Source organism: Bactrocera latifrons, unplaced genomic scaffold (genome assembly GCF_001853355.1).
Source record: "Bactrocera latifrons isolate USDA-ARS-PBARC rearing strain unplaced genomic scaffold, ASM185335v1 scaffold_46, whole genome shotgun sequence".
NCBI lineage: Eukaryota > Metazoa > Arthropoda > Insecta > Diptera > Tephritidae > Bactrocera > Bactrocera latifrons.
The window spans coordinates 156,630-179,596 of record NW_017537112.1 but is presented as its reverse complement, the minus strand read 5'-3'; the positions used below and the strand labels follow the sequence as shown (position 1 = coordinate 179,596).

Genomic DNA, 22,967 nt, shown 5'->3' with positions numbered 1-22,967 from the left:
CGGATTTTCATCGAAAAGTCATCTTTAGCGATGAGGCTCATTTCTGGTTCACAGCGGCGTCATTTAGCCGTACTTCTTCCGTGATTTTTGGATGATAGGGACTTGGGCAATATGTGATTCCACGAGAACGGCATCACAAGCCACACAGCGAATGTCACAACCGATTTATTGAAAACCAAGTTTAGTTCACGTGTTGTCTCACGAAATGACCCAGTCAAGTGGCCGCTTCAGTAGTGCGATTTTTGACGCCGTTGGAATATTTCCTGTGATGCTACGTCAACTCTACACTGTAGAGTCTACAGTCTATGCCAACAAGCCACCGCCGATTCACTAATATCGAACGTAAAATTGCAACAGTATCGGCCGATTTATGCTATCGTTGGAGTTTGGAAAACGGAATTTTGGACTTTAATAATAACAAATTTAAATAATAACAATTAACGTTTTCCACTATAAATAAAACAAATATTTCTTTGGTTGTGAATGCTTATTAATTTTATATTTTTCGAAATGTTTTCATCATTAGTCTTTTTATTAATTGCGGGTTAAGTACTTAAACAAATAAATGGAAAGTCATACACATGTACATAAATACGTGAAATGCAATACGTACGTCGAAAGGTACGTTGTAAAAAAAAATTAATAGTACCTAAATTATTATTATTTTTTAGGCTTTTATATGAAATAAATTACAAATGGTAATACAAGCGAAGGATGTATATTAATTTTATAAACAAAAATAATACTTAAAACGTAGGAAATTTCAGCATAAAATGCTAAATTAAAAATAAATAAATAATTTAGGAATTAAAAAATTGATTAGCAAGTATGCAGTGGCAGACAAAAGTATTAATTGAAAATAATTTGCATAAATTAGTGATGTTTATTTAACATATGGAAAACCTTAATACAAGAAAGAGTTTAAAAAAATCTGTGCACACTTGTAAGTAAATGCAATGAAAATATTCTTGATTTATATAAAAACAAAGAGCTTGAATTTGGTTGCGCAGCATTACAAGTAAAAGTTTTTCTTAGTTTTGGATATTTGTGCTTGAAACTTGGTTACTAAGATTTTTAAATATTCTTTATACTAGAAATAGAGCAGTACAGAAGAATTTGAACATTAGAAAACGCTAAAAAAAAATACATAATAGTTTGAAACTCGTTGGAAGAAATAACAAAAATTAAGGAAAAGTTATTTATTTTGATTTCTCACATAAATTTTGAGATTATGTGCACGAAGAAAATCAAAAAAAAAATTACAAAAGCTAGAGGGAAAATTATTTATTTTGATTTTGGATATAAATTTTGAGGTTATGTGCAAAAGTTGTAGGTTTATTCATTTTTTTATAGAAGTTGTAGTTTAGCCGGAAATCGAGATAAACCCTGTCCCTTCCCTTGCACCTACCGAATTCAGTTCGTTCATAAATTATTTTTGCTTTCATTTTTGTTATATTGTCCTTTTTTTCTAATGATCTTTAAACTACTATTTATATTTTTATTTAAAAATTATGTACACTGCTCTATCAAAGTATACATATGTCTTCATCTAATTTACGTAATGCGCGTACAATTTACAGAAAAAAAAATATTGCAACAATTGTCTTTGTATTGCTTTTCACTTGACTCAGTCTCTGACTTTTGTTCTCCTCGAATTTATGTATGTGTGCGTGTGTGTGTTAATGTCTATGTGGTTGTGTTTGTATGCGTGTAGGTATAAATTTTCTAATTTTTATAATCCAAACTCGTTCAAACCAAGCGAAAAAAAAGTTTTTAAAACAAAAACAAATACACTACAATTTAAAATTAATTTTAGAGATTAAAATCCCGCGAACACGCCACTGCAATCCAGCAGACCCAAATCGAAATCATTCAAATACAATTGATCATCATAGTTGATATCGAAACTATTATTACTGCTGGCCGGGCTAGCGTCCAGCGAATCCAGCGGCGACGTTTGAGGCGCCACCAAAGCCATCAAATCCAAATCTACGCCATCGGACAAGCCGGTCAACGTGGCGTCGATATTATGCGAGATGTCAGGCGTGAACTTTAAAGTTTCGTCATCGGCATCGCCATCACCATCACCTTCACCATCACCATCACCTTCACCTTCAGCATCACCATCAACATCGTCATCACTTTCCGCATCGCACTCCGTGCCATGGTCAGCAGTTTGCCGATTTTGCTCCGTTATCTCCGCACATTCCTTAACAGTTGCGCTAGTTAGTTTTGGCTCGGGTTGTACAATAACGGCGGCGGCTGCAGCAACAGCAGCTGTTGATAATGTTGGCGGAGGCGTGACAGTGTGCTTATCAGCTAAGTCCCTGCCCACCCTTGTCTGTGTGTGTGTGCTGGTCTTATGTGTGCGCATGTGATATTTCAATTCGAAATTAAACATAAATACTGCCATACATATTTCACATTGAAATTTATTGCTAATGTCCTGTCCTGGCTGCTGTTCGTCCAGCAGCGCGAGATCTTCTATGTAACGTTGTTGACGTGCCGCCTGCACTGCGTTGCGTTGTCGCAAATACTTGAGCTTCGTGTGCTTGCTAGAGTTGCCACCAACACCGTAGCTGGGCAATTTCGTGCGGATCAAGACATCAACGTCGCTATTCGTCTGTTCGATTTCGATGCGATGCACGCCATACTCGTGCTTGAGCAAATGGAAGCGTCGGTCGAAGCACTTGCCTACAAGAAAATAATAAGATTTTATACATTTTTATGGTTTGAAGGAAATAAGGGGTTTGTTGTTGTACTAACCACAAAATTGGCACAAATGTTTGCGGTACTTATTGTGCTTTGGTATCAAGTTCGATTCCGTAGCGACGCTTACTGTTTTTGTGGGCGTAAGCTCTTGTATATGTAGAGCATTGATTCGTTGGAGCGGTATATATTTCACTGAAAAAAATAAAAGATATATTTTTAACTGATTTTTAATTATTACTACATTCTCTCCTAAAATTTACGGTTCCTTTCATTTTTTTTTTTTTTTTTTTGAATTTAGCAACCCTTCAGATAAAGTCTAAAATCACTGCTTATTTGAGGCAAAGGATAAAACCAGGAACGAGCATATTTTTTACTCCACCATAAGGCATCTGTGGCACAACGGAATTCAGCATACATGATGAAACATCTCCAAAAGAACAGCTGGTTCGATGAGAAGTGCCATGACGCAGTGGTTAGAAAACAGACTGCATATACCGCAACGTAACAATCGACCACAACACGTGCGGGTTGGGATGGATACCAAGAGTTGAAAAGTGAAGCGAGACGCATTTGCAGACAAAGAGAGATGCCGAAATGCGTACGAAGAGCTTGACAAGCTACCTAAGAGGTGAAATTCTCGAAAACTCTAAGAAAAGATGCTGCGACTAACACAAAGTTTCAAGACAGGAGCATACTTTTGTAAAACCCGCAGAGGTGATCTAGTAACTGATGCCCAGAACATATTGAAATTATGTAGAGACCACTTCTCCAGCCTGATGAATGGCTGTGAAAGCAAAACAAGAGGATATGGTGAACCCGAATCCACAATCGATGACGATGGAGCTGACGTTCCATTGCCCCACCATGAAGAAGTTCGACTAACAACCATCCATCTGAACAACAACAAAACGATGGGGGCTGATGCTATTCAAAAACGGCGAATATGCTCCGACGAAAGCATGCCCGACGATTGGATTTTAAGTATGCTCTACGCAATCCACTTAAAGAGATAAGCCTCCTCAACATCGCATATAAGGTTTTATCGAGCGTACTGTGTGAATCAAAGCCCACTGTCAACAAACTGATTTGACCTTATCATCGTTTTAGGCCTGCAATATCAACAACTGACCAGATATTCAACATGCGCCAAATCTTGGAAAGGACCTGTGAAAAGAGGATCGACACACACCACCTCTTCGTCGATTTCAAACCTGCTCTTGACAGCCCAAAAAGGAGCTGCCTTTATGCCTCGATGTCTAAATTTGGTACCCCCGCTGCGTAAACTGACGTTGAGAAGTATCAAAAGCTACGTAAAGAACTGGAAGAACCCCTCCTAACCGTTCGATACCAAACGAGGTTGCAGACAAGGCGACTCCCAATCGTGCGACTTCTTCAATTTACTCCTGGCGAATATAATAGAATATTGGCTAAAATTTAATTTTTTTTTTTTGGTATTTTTTTCGACCATAGGTCATTATACAAATAATATCTTTTGGTAGAGTTTTATTTTTTTATTTTTTTATTTTTAGCCTTTAAAATGGTAAACACATACTCTGTAAATTTGAAAAGAATTGGCACACAGTTTTTATTTTATTTTTTAATACCCGACAATCGCCTTTTTTAAGTTGTCCCACCAAGTGTCCCCCTTTTCTGAACCAAACTGCGCAGACAGGAGGAAGAGTAATTTCATTAAAAAAAAATAAAGTTTTTTTTTCGTAGCCGTATTCTATCAACTTATTTCATTTCCACACCCCACTAACTCACCGCTTAAACGCCGCTCCACCAGTACCTTGTGCTCTTTGGCCATATGCTCCAAAACATTCTCGCGCGTCGAACTCTTGAACGTACACATGGTGCATTTGCAAAACACTACAAAAGGTAACAAAGAGTTAAACAACAATCGTTATTAGATTATTTATGAAGCGTGTATTTGCTACAATGACACACCTTTGTGCGATTTTCGGTGCTGTTGCAAGCCATCATAATTGACAAAACATTCTGCACATAAATGGCAATGATATTTGGGGCTCTCCGCTGCCGCGCCGACGCCGACGACCTGGTAACCGCGTGCGATATCGCTGCCACCCCGTTCGGCACATTTTTGATTGACTACAATAACAAAAACATTAATCAAATTAAAAAATTACATCAAAATATATACATATGCATATATATATGTTTAAGCACGGATACAAATGTACTCGCTACTTCCGTGGTAAACAAATGAATTGTGATAGGACCAATAAATACATGCACAAATATAAATACATACTTATGTAGATATGCACTGTTTATAAAAATTATTCACGATTTGTTTCTTTGTGGTGATACAGTTATCTTTAGCTGATAAGGTACCCTCAAATATTTTTCCACTTACGCTCCATAAAAAACTAAGTAGGGAAGGCTAAAGCCGGCCAATCCCAGCTGTTAGAAGTTCTCGCAGATTGCGAATAGTGTTGTAGAGTGGACCCGGGGAATGGGAAGAAAATATCCATATCCCTTTCTTCACTTTTTAGTAGAGAAATGCCTACATACATTATGTATTAACCGTTAAATGCAGTATAAAGTCAGCCGAAAGTTCTAAAATCATTATATCACGATCATATTGTTATCAGAGAAAGGTGCCAGATTCGATTATCAAGCTCCCGTTAGGATGGTAAGGTTCAGGTAAATTGTTATCGGGGTAGCCAACGTAAGGCCCAGAAAACGTGCTGTTTCGATGAGGTCGGACCATTAAGAAAGGGGTGGGAGATGAGTAGGGTTAGCTGGGCATGCAAAAAAGTGGTTAACGTTGCACACTGAACATATACATATTTGATATGTCGCGGTCGATTCTGGATAAGTAGGAGTTTAACCTGCTACAGTATCATGAACGAAGCTGCGCAAGGGTCACTCTCGATTCTAACGGCAACTCCAACTCGTCGTCTGTTATGGGTAGTGGTTTGAATCTAAGAACACCATTCAGTGAGAGTCGGTGAAGGTATTTATGACTTTGGATGCCGGTCAGTGCATGTCTGAAATTAGTTGCGTCCAAAGTACGATCGGCGTATTGTCTTATATAGTCGACGTGGTTGAGGAAGGATCACTCGATGCTAATAGGTGACGATTCCTCCTCAAGCAGGTGACCAGGAGAAACTGCTTGGAGAGGAGTTTATTATGCTCCTTGAAGACATTAAGAGGCATCCCGTTGTAGCAAGGAGTGTAGTGCTCAGGCATGTACATATGTAGCTTCCTCGTCTGCGTTTCACTGCATCCAGGCGACCATATTGGTGCGGCGGAGTTATGTACCAACCGGCCGATTACCTCGTATGTTGTCAACAACGTTTCCTTATCTTTTCCTCATGTGTAGCCGACTGTAGACTTGAGGATTTTGCAGCGGCTCTGTACTTTGGCAATAATCGCTCATGTTAAGCTCATGGACTGAATGTCGGAATTGACCCGGAGTTCATACAGTCAAGAGCTGTACTTTCGGAGAATAGACGAGTTTGGATCGGTAAGTTTTAGTTTCGGGTTTTCTTCCCGAAGGTCAGTTACGGGATCTTAGAAAAAAATAACAAAAAGCGACTTTTTCTAACTTGGAAGTGGATATAGCTCCTTAATTGATTGATTTTTGACTTTTGTATTCATCAACATAACCTTTTTATAGAGTTAGCTGGGCGTGATTATTATACTATCCAATCCACTGCAGCCTTATATATTATAATGAGATGTTGACTTTGGTATATATAACCCAATATCTCTCTCACGTAGTTCTTGACGTAAGAAACAATCGCTAGATGCACAAAACTATTCTACCCTTTGCAACTCAATACCATGGGTATAAAAATGTTTGCTCACACAGTCTTAGTATTTAAGCAATACAACTTATTTATAGCAATTACGCGCTAATGCGCTGCGTGTACTGTGACTAGAAAGTGTTACCTACCTTCTTGCCCCTCCAAGGCGCAGTGATGTACATTACGCATATGCTGCGCTAGTAGAAACTTGAAGTGTCCAACAAAATTGCACTTGCGGCAGCTGTGTTGCGGCGGGCCTGTGATCATATAGAGGAACAAAGTGAAAGAGAAAAAACAAAAACAAATATTATTGTAGTGAATGCATTCATTTATGCAGATTGAAGCGAAACAATGCGCCAGCAGCTCACCCAAATGCATTTGCAAGTGTTTGTTCAACTCCTGCCGCACGCTGCACTCAAATATGCAGAAACCGCATTTGTAAGTCGCTGGCGTGGTGGCGGCAACAGCAACAGCAGCACCGCCTCCAGTAGACGCAGTAGACGCCTGCGATCGGCCACATCTGTGGAAGCGTTCGAGATCATGTGAAAGCGTTTCGGCAACCACATAAGTGTAGCCTTCATACTTCGCCAGATGGCAGCGTAACGGATACTCATTCGCGCTGCAATCGCTCGATTTGACCGAACACAAGTCTTCGTCAACTTCAATGCCACTGTCAAATGAGCGCACAAAGCTGCTCTCCACGCCGTCCAATGCTTTGCTAATGTCCAACAATTCATCTGAAATTGCAAGAAAGAAAAGCAAATTGAGGTTGTTAGGTCATCGCATGTTCATAATTCAAGTGGGTTGAAATGAAGTCGGTATATACTTATATACATACATATATGTACATATGTTTCCATAGATATGTGTTTGTATATATATGTATGTATATATTACTGTATTAAGCATATTCAACAAAACATAAAGCAATTTTTGTGTGATTATTAAAGTTGCCAATTACTTAAGCGTCGTATGTTGGCAAAGGAAATGACTTCATAAATAATCACTATGTGCTCATAACTCCCTTTCGTGCAAATTAATCAGCATATAGTTAAAGCCCTGCAAAGCACACTTTACCGTACAGAAATAATTGGTCCGCTATGCTGGTGATTATCGCGTTTATAGAGCGGAAGAGAGAATTCGTTAGACCTGTGAGGTCGTCTGCTTCAATGGTTTACACCTAAATTGTTATCGGGGTAGCCAACGGTAGGCCCAGAAAACGTGCTGTTTGGATGAGGTCGGACCATGAAGAAAGGGGTGTGACATGAGTAGGATTAGCTGGGCATGCAAAAAAGTGGTTAACGTTGCACACTGAACATATACGAGGTGTGTTCAAAAAGTATCGCGAATTTTGAATTTTCGCGGGTTACGTATAATCGAATTTCGAATTTTTTGTGAGAGATGTCTCTCACTTATGCCGACAAGCTCGACCATTTTGAATGTTCATTTAATTGTTGACAGCTGCTTTGCTTGCACGTGTTTTGGATCGTCTTCGATTTTTACCTATTCAAAAAAATTTATCAAAGAACCTGTATCAAATTTTGTGTGAAAAACGAAATTAAGTGCGCGGATGCATTCCGAATGTTGACTGTGGCATACGGAGAAGCTACCTTGGACCGAAGCAACGTTTATCGGTGGTACAAAACCTTCTTCCCTCAACGATTACAGTTACTTGAGTAACTATGTAGTCTTAGTCGTCTTACTGTCAAAACACACCCAAAAGGAAATATCAGAGATCCAATAAAATATATAACGGGTGATCCAAGTAGAAGTACTTTTCTTTTAGAAGTTTCTATTTTCAAACCTAGGTATACTATAAATGTTCAACGAGACGAACTGAGTCCGTTTTACTTTTGAGGAGATATGTTCATCTAATTTGACATGGCTTATTGTACAAAACAGCGGTAAAATATTCATTTTTCAGGTCGAGCCCCTATGGCGTATAACTGCCTTACAAACTGGCCGATCAAAAATCTCGCAAGGAAACTTTTGTATTTATGAAGGGTATTATAGCTTCGGTGCTACCGAAGTTAAGGTTTTTTCTTGTTTTTACCAATATTTATCGCATACCGAATTGAAGCTTTCTTCTGACCCTTTGATAGTTAGTTGTTTTGCAAACAAACAGAAAGTGCAGCAAGCCAAATTTGGAGAAAACGATATATGGAACAATAGGTCGCTACGTGGGTCATCATTTGGGCAAATTTATTCTGTAATTCGACGACGAATCGTCCCAATAATTTGAAAAAGTGTAGAATCGTGACAACTTTTTCCCTTTTCAGATAGCCGATACGCCTTGGAAATTCCAGAAAACGATGAGCATAGCCTTTCGGATTACTAAGACGGTCTATGCCACTATTTCGACCATACCGATGTACCTTATGGAGCAACCATTTTTTTGGCTATCACTTTTCGGATGTACTGTCTTCTTCGAAACAGGTTTGGTAGGAGAAGTTCTCTGCTTACATCGTGGACGTGGAAGAAAAACAGCAATATCTCTAAAGGATCTCACGATTGTGCCTGTTGTCCGGATTAAGCAGACGCAGCACCTTATCGCGCCAACCACTTTATACGGACCAAAATTTCACGAAGGGAGTAACCCGCCTTGTCTTTTGAGATGAGTACTATCTCAAATATCTTATTTACGTTATTTCGCTGTTAAACAGATCCGTAGCTGCTTAACCGTTAGTTGTGTCAACTCAACGATCGAGCGAAAACTTTTTTATTTGACAAGATATCGTCTCGAAAGAGATTTAAATATTTGTTTCCAAAAATTTCAGATTTTCTTGGTAATAACAATAAGTTGTTTGTAATAATAAACAACAATAAAAAATTCTAATAAAATATAATATTTCATTTTTTATATGAGAAAATTTTTTTTGAAAAAATGCTGTTTTTTACCCGAAGAAACCCCTTAATAGAACAGTGAGGAATCGCGTACTATGTACGAGTACATATATGTGGATCATGAGCAGCATTAAAAACAAACGCTTGAGTAATTAATTAATTGACAAATACATAAATAACGGTATAAAAGAAAGCAAACATATGAATGGAATATCTTTTTCAGGGAATAGAGACAAATTAATTAATATGAATGGATTTCGTTGTTGATCTGTGAATCACTATTTAAGAAAATAATGCAAATAAATACTATTGTTGTTGTGACAAAGCTTAGATATGCCTCGAAAAGGAGTATATACAAGTAGTAATAAATTTATGTTTGCAGATATAAATATGTATGTATGTATGTGCATTCATTTGCATATCTCTCGCCTGTGGCACACCAGAGAGTCTAGTGGGTTTGTAGATAAATATTTATGAGTAAAATTGTGTGCGGTAGCCGACTTTTGGAATAAATTGTTTAATTTATTTCAAGCATGATGCCAAATGAAGTTCAATTTGTGCTGCCTTGAGTGTGCAGACGTTTGTTTTCCGATGTGAATTTGTTGCTTTATCGGAATGCAGGGCAAATATGTTGCAATTGTACTTGAATGTGGACATATCTGTACATGCTACATACAATTTTATATACTAAGTATATGTATATACACATGTGTATAGTATGTACATACATACGTTTAGAGAAAATAAATGCATTGTAGTGTAAGATTATGCATTAGAAATGGTATTCGGTGTATTGATTCGTTTTGGCCGGAATATTTTTATCAACAATTCCGTTGCAGAATGCAGCGAAGAAGGAATTTGGAGTGTTATTTTTCGTTTTGTTGCAGAATTTGACACAAATATTACCAAATTTATTATATCCTGAACAAACTTCGAAGGAATTGTATTGTTTGGCATTTCATTATGATCAGATTTACGCCTGAACAACATTTGCAAATCGTTCAACTTTATTACGAAAATTCAGGTTCTGTAAAGAATATGTTTCGCGCGCTTCGCTTAACTTATGGTCCGCATAATCGGCCTACTGAGCTTGTTAATCGCAACACCGAAGAAAATATAGGAGCCGTAGCTGCGAGTGTATACGCAGACCGTGGAGAGTCGATTCGCCACCGTTTGCAACAACTGACGTCTGGAACGACTTGGCACAATTTACGTCGAGATCTTAAATTGAAAGCGTACAAAAAAAGCTTGTGCCAAGGACTGAAACCGCTCGACATTCCCAAGCGACATCGCTTTGCTTTATGGACTCCTGAAAAGTTCCAAGAGGATCTGACATTTTCGAACCAAATTTTAGTCAACGATGAGATCTATTTCTGGCTTAATGGGTAATGTAAACAAACAAATTTGCCGCATTTGGGACGAAGAGTAAGCTGAAGAGATTCAAATAATGCCGACGAGAACGATATCGCGTCATAATCACCGACTATTTACGACTCGGAAACATTTGCTTTCAACAAAACGGTGCCACTTCGCATCAATCACTGGTTTTATCGAGAGAACACTCCGGGGAGCAGATAATTCTACGTTTTGGGACGGTCGATTGGCCATCAAGATTGTGGATATCACACCATTAGACTTTTTCCAGTGGGGATATGTTAAGTCTATGCGGATAATCCTCATTCGATTCAGGCCTTGAAGCGAGTCATTCGCCAGTTACCAGTCGAAATGCTCGAAAGAATCATCAAAGATTGGACTGAAAGGATGGACCATCTGAGACGTAGACACAGCCAACATTTGAAAGAGATAATATTCAAAAAATAAATGCCAAAGAATGTTCTTTGGAATGATAATAAACATTTTCCATTAAATTTGAAGTTTTTGTGGCTTTTCTTTAAAAATGGAAGAAACCTCAAAATGGATGACCCTTTATATACGCGAACTAGTCCCTGAGTTTTAGATATCAATCTGAAATTTTGCAAACGTCCTCTTCTCACAAAGAAGCTGCTCATTTGTCGGAACCGCCGATATCGGACTACTATAGCATATAGCTGCCATATAAACTGAACGATCAAAATCAAGTTTTTACATGGAAAACTTTTTTAATTGACGCCATATCTTCATAAACTTTGCACTTGACTAAGCGGTATCTACAATCTCTAAAGAAATTGTTCAGATCGGACCACTATAGCATATAGCTGCCATATAAACTGAACGATCAAAACCAAGTTCTTATAAGAAACCTTTATATATGTGAATTGTATTTTAGCTTTGCTTAATGTTTCTTCTTAATTTTATTGAATTTTGAAATACGTGACTTTTTCACTTTCAAGCAATGAAATCGAAATTTTTGGTCATGAAAAAAGAAAATAAATAAATGAAATGAAATAAATCAATAAAACAAGTAAATAAATGAGATCAACATATAGCTACTTGCGTGGGTAAATACTATATGTCTATATGTATGTGTGTGTGTATGCATGGCAGCCAAACCGCTACCAAAACTTCAACTCCCAAGTTAAGGCCCATCGCTCAATTGTATTTACCACCTTTAAGTCGCGGGTAATCACTTTTTTCAAATGTATGTTTATTTGTATATGTGTGTGCGTATATTTATGGCAGACAGTGAAATAGACAGCGTAGGCTTCCCCGTTATCGAGTGCGGCTCCAACGTAGGCTGTCATGTTGACATTAGAGTTTTTTAATACTCAACACCCACTCAAAATGATTATGCTTCAAAATTAATTAACGGCATTGTTGTCTATGAGCTCAGCTCTAGAATGCTAAACGCAAATAATATATACGTATGTCTGTATATACATACATATATGTATATAAAAGACCGCACGATATATGCATACATCCACACACATAGATATATAGCTGGTCAGTTCATTGTTTTGAAATATACACGACTTTTGTTTAACTTGTGCAAATTTACAAACATTAGGGTGAACACTTTTAGCTTCACATTTTCTAAACGTTAAACTGATTGCTCAACATTGGTTTTTACTAAGTTTGTTAGTATATAATTAAAACATAACTAAGCCTACCTGCCATAGAACGTCAGTTTGAGTGTCTTTGGTTTTTTTTTTTTTTTTGGCGCCGGAGTAGATTACCGCTAAATATATTAGTAAGGAAATACATAGTATATAGTACGATACATACTTCCTTATGTGAGAATCCGTTATATACCTCCTCCAACCCCAAATATATACTAGGAAGTAGATTTTCTGTCATTCCTCCACTGACTTCTGGTTGGTAAGAAAATTTTTTGAAACCCTCTGTACTTCCATCATAAAGGATAAATCTGGCAAAAAAGTATCATATGCCATTGAAACAGCTGGTAGAGTAATATCCACTTTGCCTCCATTTCATAAATTCTATGAAATTTATTTTTATAAAATTTTCGTGATAAAGTGGGTCACACCCTAACATGAAGTAGCAAATAAATATGTCTTATCACAGTTTGCGCAATTTATTTATTCTTTCTGTCCAAACGTAATGTCTTAAGACACCAAAATGGTCATGTAAATGAAATAATAAATACGACTAATTATTTTTATTTGCCCATACAAGCACTCAATGGTACGTACGCGAGCATTTTTATAAGCAGAGTGAGTTAAGAAGTATGTACATACGTATATACATAGAAATATGGACATACATACATACATCAGCTAATCCATATAAAATGAATAGGCATTGGCATTTAATCGCTGCATTTATTTGTGCACAAATGAGTAAAAAATAATAACTCAGGTCCGCAGGCGCGTTACTTGTGTGGGCAAAGGAAGTTCTTTTATAGTGGCTGTTGGGATATACATACATACATATGTATGAATGCAAATAAATACAACCGCTTTTTTAATAAAAATATGAACATATAACATACTATATATCAATGCAGTTGAATGTACTTAAGTATTTTCGAATTACTTATGTATAGAATGCAAGTATGAAAGATGAAGCCATGTGTAGAAAAAAGTTCACGCAAGTGAGGAAAGTTCGCTGAGCGCCATTCACTTGGGAGTGGCCAGAAACGATTATTTTACATATGCTCAAGCATACTTCCGGTCTTAGACCAAGTATCCTCAGAGTAGCCAAAAAACTTCCGTTTGAAGGCGAGCTAAATTGAGAAGGTCAAATATCCCCTCGACAGCGTTGTACATTGGGTTTGGGATCCACCACATAAAAACCACTACCAATGAAAAAAGAAAAGAAAACAAGCTCGGATGAGAGACCCCCTTTTTGAAGACGACCCCTGAAAACGTATTAAAAATTTCGATATAAGGGTTTGCACCTGGAATGTCCGGTCGCTTAATTGGGAAGATACAGCTGCAAGCTGGTTGATGTTCTCATTAGAGTAAAGGACAAGAAATGCGATGGATGGGGCAAGGACTAAGGCGAGTAAATCTTTGTGGCATTTACTACAGTAGCCATATAAAGGAGCTCAAATTCGGTGTGAAATTCGTAGTGGGAGAGAGACTCTGTCGCCGCGTACTGTCATTCACCCCGGTGGATGAACGTCTCGCCACAATCCACATCAAAGCGAAGTCCTTTAACATATCACTTGATTTGCGCTCACACTCCGACAGAAGAGAAGGACGATGTAACCAAAGATGTCTTCTATGAACGATTGGAGCGCAGCTGTAGTAAGAGCTGCCCCCCGCCACGATGTTAAAATCGTGCTTGGCGTCTTTAAAGCCAGGGTGGGCAAAGAAGGTACCTTTGGTACAACGGTCGGTAAATTCAGCTCTATGATGAAACATCCCGAAATGAGTTGATGCTGCTTGACTTCGCCGGGGCCGGAAATATGGTTATCTGTTGTATTAGATTCCAGCAAAGGAAAATTCACCAAGCTGTCTCCGGACCGAAAAGCCACCCACCAGATCGATCATGTTGTAATGGATGGAAGACACGTATACAGTGTTTTAGACGTGCGTACGCTCCTGGGGTCCTAACATTGACTCGGATCACTACTATCTTGTTGCAGTCAAGATACGCCCACGGCTCTGTGTAGTAAAAAACTCACGTCAGCAAAATCAAGGAAGGTTCGACGTCTAACAGAAGGATTCAAGACCGAAACATACTCTTGAAGAACCCACAGATGCGATCTAGTTACTGATGCCCAGAGCATGCTAAGAATGAAGCATGAAGAAGTTCGATTAGCAATTACCTATCTGAAAAACAATAAAGCCGCGGGGGCAGATAAATTGTTGGCCGAGCTATTCAAATACGGCGGCGATGAACTGATAAGGAGCAGGCATCAGCTTCTTTGTCTAATGTGGTCGGACGAAAGAATGCCCGACGTTTGGAATTTAAGTGTGCTCTGTTCAGTACAAAAACAAAGAGACCGCACAATCTGCGACAACTACTGTGGAATAAGTTTCCTCAACATCGAATATAAGGTTTTATCAAGCATATTGTGTGCAAGATTAAACCTCACCGTCAACAAACTGATTGGACCTCATCAGTGTGGCTTCAGGCCTTAAAAGTCAACAACTGACGAGATAATCACCACGCGCCAATTCTTGGAAAAAGGATCGACACACACCTCCTCATCGCCGATTGTTCAAAGAAAGGCTACATAAATTGTTCAGATTGGACCACTACAGTACATAGTGGCCATGCACATCGGTTTAAATCAAGATAAAGATCTTTTTATGCTATAATAAAAACACCTGTGAAGGGTATTATATTTTCCCAACAGCCGAAGTTTACTTTATTCCCTTTTCTTTTTTTTACGCTTCACCTTACTAACTGCCTTAATAATCTTATTTGCTCGCAAAGTTCTATGGTTGAATTTTAGAATGGCAATTCAATTTTTTTATTTTTTCGCAATTTCGTAACTCATTGAAATTCACAACATTTGTTTGACACTTCTTTTCATTCATTTTGACTACTCGCCATTATCTCTCCAAATAATTTGCATAACTGAACCTTTCTGCGCCGCTATGCGCTGTTGCCGCATTGTATTGAACATTCACTCCGCAGGTAGCCCACTTGGAACGCAAGCAAATCACAAGGCCTTTACTTACTTGACTGTTTGCAGCATAATTTCATCTTTAATAAAGCGTAGTCTTGAAGTAAAAAGTGTAGAGAAAAGCAAAAAGCGCTTGCCTACCGCATAGTGAAAGGGAAGTGTGATAATGATGCCTCAAAATTGACTAATGAGTAAGAAAGTAAGGCAAGTTTGTTGGTGAAAAAACCAGACCTGCTGAACTTCTGGGCGCTTAAATGTCTTAATTGCTCAGAAAAAACACAAAGTAAATGCTTGTACCATTGCTTGTAGTTGTTTGTGTAGAGCAGGCAAACTTTAAAGAATAGCACTGTGCCAAACCAGTGGCTATTATTGGTAAAAGACCTCAGGTGCTTCATTAATTAAATGCGGCACATCACTTATTAAGCTATTCTTCAAAATTATTTGTAACTGACAAATTTCAATGATACGGACCAGCAGATGTAACACTATATCCAGTTGGAACCGCTTAAAAGCGCTTCTTATGAGTTAGATGCCTTAAAAAGTAACTAACGAGAAATTTTAAATTCTCCAGATCAGTCGTAAGTCTAGTTTATATAATAAATATGAAAAAAAAAATATAAACACATACATACATACAAAAATATTGGTAAAGACTTAAATCTTCGTAGGTACTCTTTCATTAATTTCCCTTTACATGCGTTTTTGAGTCAGTTCCGGTCTCATAACTGTCTTGACTGGCCTTGGTAGCGACATAATTATATTTAGATAAATATATAGTATACATATGAATGTAGATATATGCATTTATTATTATTTACTCGTACATATACATAATTGTTTTGTAATTTTTGATTAATTCACCCATAGAATATACTCTCCAGTATACTCTGAACAAAGAACTTAATTTATTCACCGCGAAATCTGTAACAACCAGAAACAAACGTCAGAGACCCTTTAAAATATATGGTTGTCAAATATCTCCCTTCCGCTTTTTTGCTCATTACATAATGCTTTGTAAGAAGTGTTACAGTGAACGGATTTAATTCAAATATTAGCCGTTTCGTTCCATCTCAATTCAATCTGTTTCCATCTAGACGGCAACTTTATAATACCCCCCTCCTTATTTGCGAAGAACTCGGACGGCCACTTTTCACAAGCTTCTTTTGAGTTTCACCTTACATCAACAAGGCCATTCGCTATGGACAGGAACAGGTGGTAATCACTTGGTGCTATGTCCGGGTTATATGGTGGATGCGATAAAACCTCCCATCCGAGCTCCTGTAGCTTCTGATGAGTTGTCGACGACGTGTGTGGTCTGGCGCTGTCCTTGTGGAACGCTACACGCTTTCTGTTGACCAATGCTGGACGCTTCCGGTCGATCGTCTGTTTCAAGCGGTCTAGTTGTTCGCAGTGGATGGTAGAACTAAACGTCTGCCCATATGGGAGCAGCACATAGTGGATGATTCCCTTCCAATCCCACCAAACACACAGCATACCCTTCCTGGCCGTTAATCCCGGCTTGGCCACTGTTTGAAACGATTCATAGGCCTTCGGCCACGACCGTTTTCGCTTCATATTGTCACATATGACATTTTTCATCAACAGTCACCACCCGCTTCAAAAGTGGTTCGAGTTCGTTCCGTTTCAGCAGCATATCGCAGCCATTGATTCGGCCCAGAAGGTTTTTTTGCGTCAAATCATACGTCACCCAAGCATCAAGCTTTTTTTGTCTTCAGCCTTCAACAGCTGGTTTAAAATGATTTTGTGACTAACTCCCATCTTCTGGGCGATGTAACAAGATGCCACATGCCGGTCTAAATCGATGTTTCCATGATTTGATCGGGATTCGTCGTCACAGGTCTTCCGCCAGCTGGCTTATCCATGGTGTCATTTGCACCCACTCTGAATCGTCGAAACCATTCCTCTGCAGTTGGAAGTGATACAGTACCATCCCCAAAACGCCATTAATCTCACGGAACGTTTCTCTAGCGGATTTACCTTTAACGAAGGCAAACTTTAAAAAGCGGAAATTTCGACATTAGTCATGACATGTTTACACGTCTATAACTGTTGAACGCAATATACAAACTAATCATGCATAGCGTCGTTTTGTAGGTTATGCCAAGACCTTTCAAAGATGTATAGTATTGTCAGATACGAGCTCTGTATCTTTATACATAACCGCGAAATGATATTTGACAACCTAATATTATATTAGGTTGTCAAAAAAGTCTTGCGATATTTTTATTGAATTTTAAATTCTTCATAAATTTTTTTTCGATGACTCATGCCCAGCTCTTGACCGATGCTACGGCTGCTACTATGCCGGTCTCTTTCGACCAATTCAGCGATTCAATCGCAATTTTCGAAGACAGGCCTTCCGGAGCGTGGCGCATCTTCGACCACCTCTACACCAGAACGAAAACGTTGAAACCGTCGTTGTGCGGTGAAAATGGAAACTGTATCGGGCCCATAACCTGCACAAATTTTATTGGCGGCTTGAAATGCATTTTTGCCTTTATCGTAGTAGTACTGTAAAATTTGCCGTATTTTCTCTTTATTTTGCTCCATGTTTGAGACGCTATAACTCACAAACGACTTAAAAGAAACGACAATCAATCAAACACGTGTTAGCGCGTGAAATGAGCTTTCCAAAAAGGTATAGCATGAACCGATGCGACGAATAGAACTAGAACTACGCGCTCTCAGCGCCAACTAGCGAAAATACCGCAAGACTTTTTTGACAACCAATATACACATACATACATAAAATAAATAATATTCATCTGTTTGTCTGTCCGTCTGTTTGTATATATGCGAACTACTCTCAATTATTCAGACATCGATTTGAAATTTTGTACAACTCCACTTCCCTTCAAGAAGCTGAAGTTGATAGAAACCACCGATATCGAACCCCTCTACGATATAGCTGTCATACAAACTGATCTATCAAAATAGAGTTCTCATATGAAAAACTTGTTTATTTTACAAGATGTCATCACATTATTAAATTATTTCCGAATCCGTCGACACAATATTCAAAGGTATGGCTTAGATCGGATCGCTATAGCAAATAGCTGTCATACAAACTGACGAACAAAATGAAGATAAGAATTCTTTCTCAAGCTTTTATGCTATAAAAAATGCAACTGTATAGGGTATTATAGCTTGCGTGCAGCCGAAGTTAACATTTTTTCCTTTTTTATAAAATTATTTAGGCTATTGCTTATTTAAATGTGGATCATGATAACATAATGGGTATGCATTATATTTAAATAAACGTGTGCTATCCATTATTATGAAAATTTTGTTTAAATATCTACACGCAACATTTCCTACACATGTTTATCCAGATGTACATACATACATACATACATGTATGTACATTCCTATATGCATACTCATATCGAATTTACATTACTTCAAAGCACTGTATTAATTGAAAATTTGTATATATACATACATAGATATGTATGTTTTCATTTTCGTACTAAATAGAGCATATAAGCAAATAAAAGAACATACTGGTCATAAATACATACATGCATACATACATACAACTCAGGTAACAATACCAGCTGACATTATTTGCTTGCATTTCCATAATTTCACTTAAACAGCAGAATTTTTAACTTGCTTTAACTCACTTATATAGATACATATTCTAAAAATATATCAGCCGGCAAAAACAATTATATAAAACTCTTTAATAATAATAATTTTGATTTATTTGACCAGCTTTGCAATTGTTTCAACAACTTCACCAACGACTCCGCCGCATAGACAACGCATGTTTTATATTTTCGCACACACTTGCCTAAATGGCTTATAAAATGACTATTTTCTTAGTTTCACACAATATTTTTGCATAAAATTATGTTTATTGAAATTCCAAAATCACAAAATCCGAAGAACTTTAACGAAAAAACACTTGCAACAACACAGCTGACATTTTCAATCGCCTTACATATGTGGTGGATTAAAAGTCATACGAAGAAAACAAAAACGATAAGTAAACAAAAACAAATGACAGCCTGACTCATACGGCGTGCAAGGCGCACTTGTACACACACTTATAATATATGTATATGTATAAATCCATAAGTCAAAATTTACTATGTACCACATATGTATTTATATAGCTTTTTTACACACTTACCCCTCTCAGCTGACGATGCATTTGGCGTTGACGTTACTGACAGCGCTGCTGACGCCGACGTTGCCAACGACTTCGGCAAGGATATTGACTTGGGCGTGTTGTTGCCGAGACTTTTTGCACTGACACCGGCACGAGCGATACTCAAGCGCTGTTCTTGCGACACTTTCTGTGATAAAATAGATTCGTTTTTACACACTTTGAATTAAAAATATTCTTTACGCAACTTAATAGTAACACACAATGTAAAACAAAAATAGCAAATGAGATATGTACGTATTTAAAGCGAATAATGCTTTGCAATTGCATTGCGCGGATACGAGTGCGCACACATACACAAATACACATAGACACACCTCTTCGCGACGCCGCCTACGTTTCGCAGCCGGCCCCTCCTCACCATAAACGTCAGCGCTGACAGCCGGCATGCCCGCTGCTTGTCGTTGCTGCCAATAATGTTGTTGTTGCTGTTGTCGCACCCGTTTTATCGGCAGCGCGCAGCGTCTGCGTAGAATTTTGTCCGCATTCCGTACACAACGTATGAACTCGCAGCACATCTCCAGCGTGTGGCAGCAGTCAAGACAGATGTGCTGAGGCAGTTCATTGTCCGCCAGTGAAGCGCCTATATGCGCACAAGCATTCAAACAGTCGAGCAGAGTGCTGCTGATACTACCAGTAGTACTACTACTACTACTACCACCACTACTACTACTGCTGCCAGTGCGGCTGTTGTTGTTGACAGGGCTTGTTGTTGACATTCTATTGACTTTATTGCCTTTGGCCGGGGATGTCCTGGTCAACGCTGGCTTGTATGAGTCACCAGCGTCCGCCGACGTCGCAGCTGCAAACCGGTCGTCGCTCAAATCCACCATGGCCAAGGTGTCCAACGGCACAAACTCCAAGTGCGCGGCCTCATCCTCGTCCACCTCCTGTTCGGAGCACGATCCCAAAGACTGACGTGCCGCCGGCTGTTGTTCCGATAGGCAACAGCGACACATAATACGCTGTGACCGCGCCCGTTGTACTTTCGGCTGCTGCTGCTGCTGTGGGTTGGCCTGTGGCGCCATCACGCTTACACCACCTCCTGTCCCAGCCGCGCCTGTGGCAGTTGCTATACGCTGACTAACGTTTCGGCTGTATACTAACTTTGTCGCCTTGCAACGCTCCTCACTGCCGGCGGCGCTGTGTTCACTGTAATTTCCGCTCGTGCTGCTGGCGACGCTGCTCGTGCTGCTCACACTGTAACTCCTGCTGCCGCCCATTATTCCATTTGCATTTTGATTAATTTAGCAATCTAAACAGTTATTTTTGGTGCACCTGCCTGCATAAAGGTGTATTTAATTAATATTTGGCGTCCCGGCGTTTTTTTTTTGTTTGTTTATAAACAAAAATGTTAATTAGCACAAAGCGATTCGCGTCCGAACATTGCCGCTATCGAACCAGTGTTGTATTCGCACGACCGCACCGCACGAGTTTCCAATTCCATACGCACACGTCGATGAACAAATCTCTACTGGTGCAATGCTTACGAGCGAGCGTAAAAGCCAGCGAGCTGGCGTACGATGGCAATGACGATGCCGATGGCGAAGGCGACCTTGCTGCGCGCATATCGACCAGCTGGTACGCTACACCGATATGTGGTGGGCATGCGCACTGCTGGCAACAGCTGCTCACTGAGTGGCACTGCTGTTTGTGCGGACTACCCTAACCAATGTGAGGGCGATATAAAAAAAATATTAAAATTTTTATAAGTACTTGTATGTATGTAAAGGTGACCTACGCTGATGCATCGAGAATATGTAAGTAGTATGACTACACCAGTCATATAAAACAAACCGGAAGTGTGTTTAGCCGAAAAGGCTTGATCTATACGGTTATTAACTGGAATTTGAGAAGCCCTGCACGTATCACAATTATGACCGCTCATTGGAAAATGCTGACTCAAGATTTTAATTTTGAAATAAATTTAAGTTTAAGTAATAAATGATTTATCGATATTTTTTTTTAATTTTTATTATTTTTACAATGAAATTTCCTTATTTTTACAAAGAAATTTCTCCTATGGATTTCAGCTCAACAAATTCGACAAGAGTTACGTTAGACATACCGTTATGCGTAATGCGCTGAAAATTAAAAAAAAAAGTTAAATAATCGCTCTAGTATTACTCAGAACCAGCCCAGGTTGGCGAATCATCAAACTTCTAAATGTGATCCATTTAATGGGGAATGTTGATTATCCTTCCAAACAACATTATTTTGAATTTATTTTTTGAAGATTATCTCTTTCAAATGTTGTCCGCGGCTACGTCTCAGATGGTACGTCCGTTTAGTCCAATTTTCGATGACTCATTCGACCATTTCGACTGGCAACTGGGGAATGACACGCGTGATGTTTTGCTCCAAAGCCTGAATGGAAGCGGAATTGTCCGCATAGTCTTTAGACTCCATATATCCTCAAAGGAAAAAGTTTAACAGTGTGATATCACACGATCTTGATGGCCAATCGACCGGCCAATAAGGTGAAACTGGCTGCAAAGTTAATTCCAAACCAAATTCCAAATAAAAAAGTAAATAATAATTAATGCTCTCCCTAAAAACTTTCTGGACACAGTCCAAGCTTTCGAACTACTTCAACGATGCAACCTGACTCTCAAAACCAGCAGTCTCACTCTCATCTGACACACATGAGATTTATTTATTGTATCCGCCTAAGAACGTTCAAGCAGCAAATCGTCGCCAACTTTGGTAAGAAGCGCAAACCAAAATTGGTAAGCATATTTGTTGTTAGTGAGACGCGAAGTAGAATATAGCCAATTAACTCGAGTAACTTCTAACAATCTACACTGACATTCTGACCGTAGAGTTCATTATACTCGTCTATGACCGAATTTGGTGATATGTGTACCATATACTTACATATAAAAATCTCCGGTTATACGAATCGTACTCTTATTCGCACGAGTACTAAGCTAACTAACTGAGAGTGCTAGGTGATACGTCATACACGAGTGGTAACACACACACATGGATGCGACTTTCAATCGCAGTCGCAAAGTGAGACACACACACATACATACATATATGTATATGTATATGAATGCAATGAGTTGTAAAGCCGTTGGCGAAACTCTCAGTTATAAATTACTGAGACAACTTGCAGTTATGCCGGCTTAATGAATGGGGCTACCACAAAAATCCGTTGAAAGTATATATTTTTAGACATACGTAAGTACTGCATATGTATGTCCATTGTTGTGTATATATGAAAGTGAGGAAAATATACATAAGTGAAATGTAGGAAAAAGTTGGCAGTAAGAATAATTACTATATTGAAATTTTCAATTTGAAATAATAAAGAGCAAATGAAAATCGCATAACTTAGAAAAGAAACATATATGTATATGTATATTCAAATAAAAATGAAATTGAATATAAAATAAAATCATAAGCAAAAATAATACAAAGTAAAAAAATTAAAATTAAATAGCTCGAAACG

General features: G+C 38.5%; 1 protein-coding gene across 3 annotated transcripts in view; it reads right to left on the bottom strand.

Annotated features, from left to right (window-relative positions):
* Nucleotides 1–1,750: 1,750 nt before the first annotated feature.
* Nucleotides 1,751–22,967, bottom strand: part of LOC108973137 — a 23,079-nt gene continuing 1,862 nt past the window's right edge. The window contains exons 3-10 of one of the 3 annotated variants that reach the window (XM_018940181.1): nt 19,828–21,175; nt 19,475–19,640; nt 6,857–7,225; nt 6,638–6,745; nt 4,660–4,821; nt 4,477–4,581; nt 2,767–2,904; nt 1,751–2,694 (exon numbers count right to left, since the gene is read on the bottom strand). In XM_018940181.1, coding sequence (XP_018795726.1) covers nt 1,820–2,694; nt 2,767–2,904; nt 4,477–4,581; nt 4,660–4,821; nt 6,638–6,745; nt 6,857–7,225; nt 19,475–19,640; nt 19,828–20,733 — 2,829 coding nt within the window. In that variant the 5' untranslated portion in view covers nt 20,734–21,175 and the 3' untranslated portion in view covers nt 1,751–1,819. The remainder of the gene's footprint in view (nt 2,695–2,766; nt 2,905–4,476; nt 4,582–4,659; nt 4,822–6,637; nt 6,746–6,856; nt 7,226–19,474; nt 19,641–19,827; nt 21,176–22,967) is intronic. The other 2 variants (XM_018940182.1, XM_018940183.1) reach the window with 2 other exon arrangements.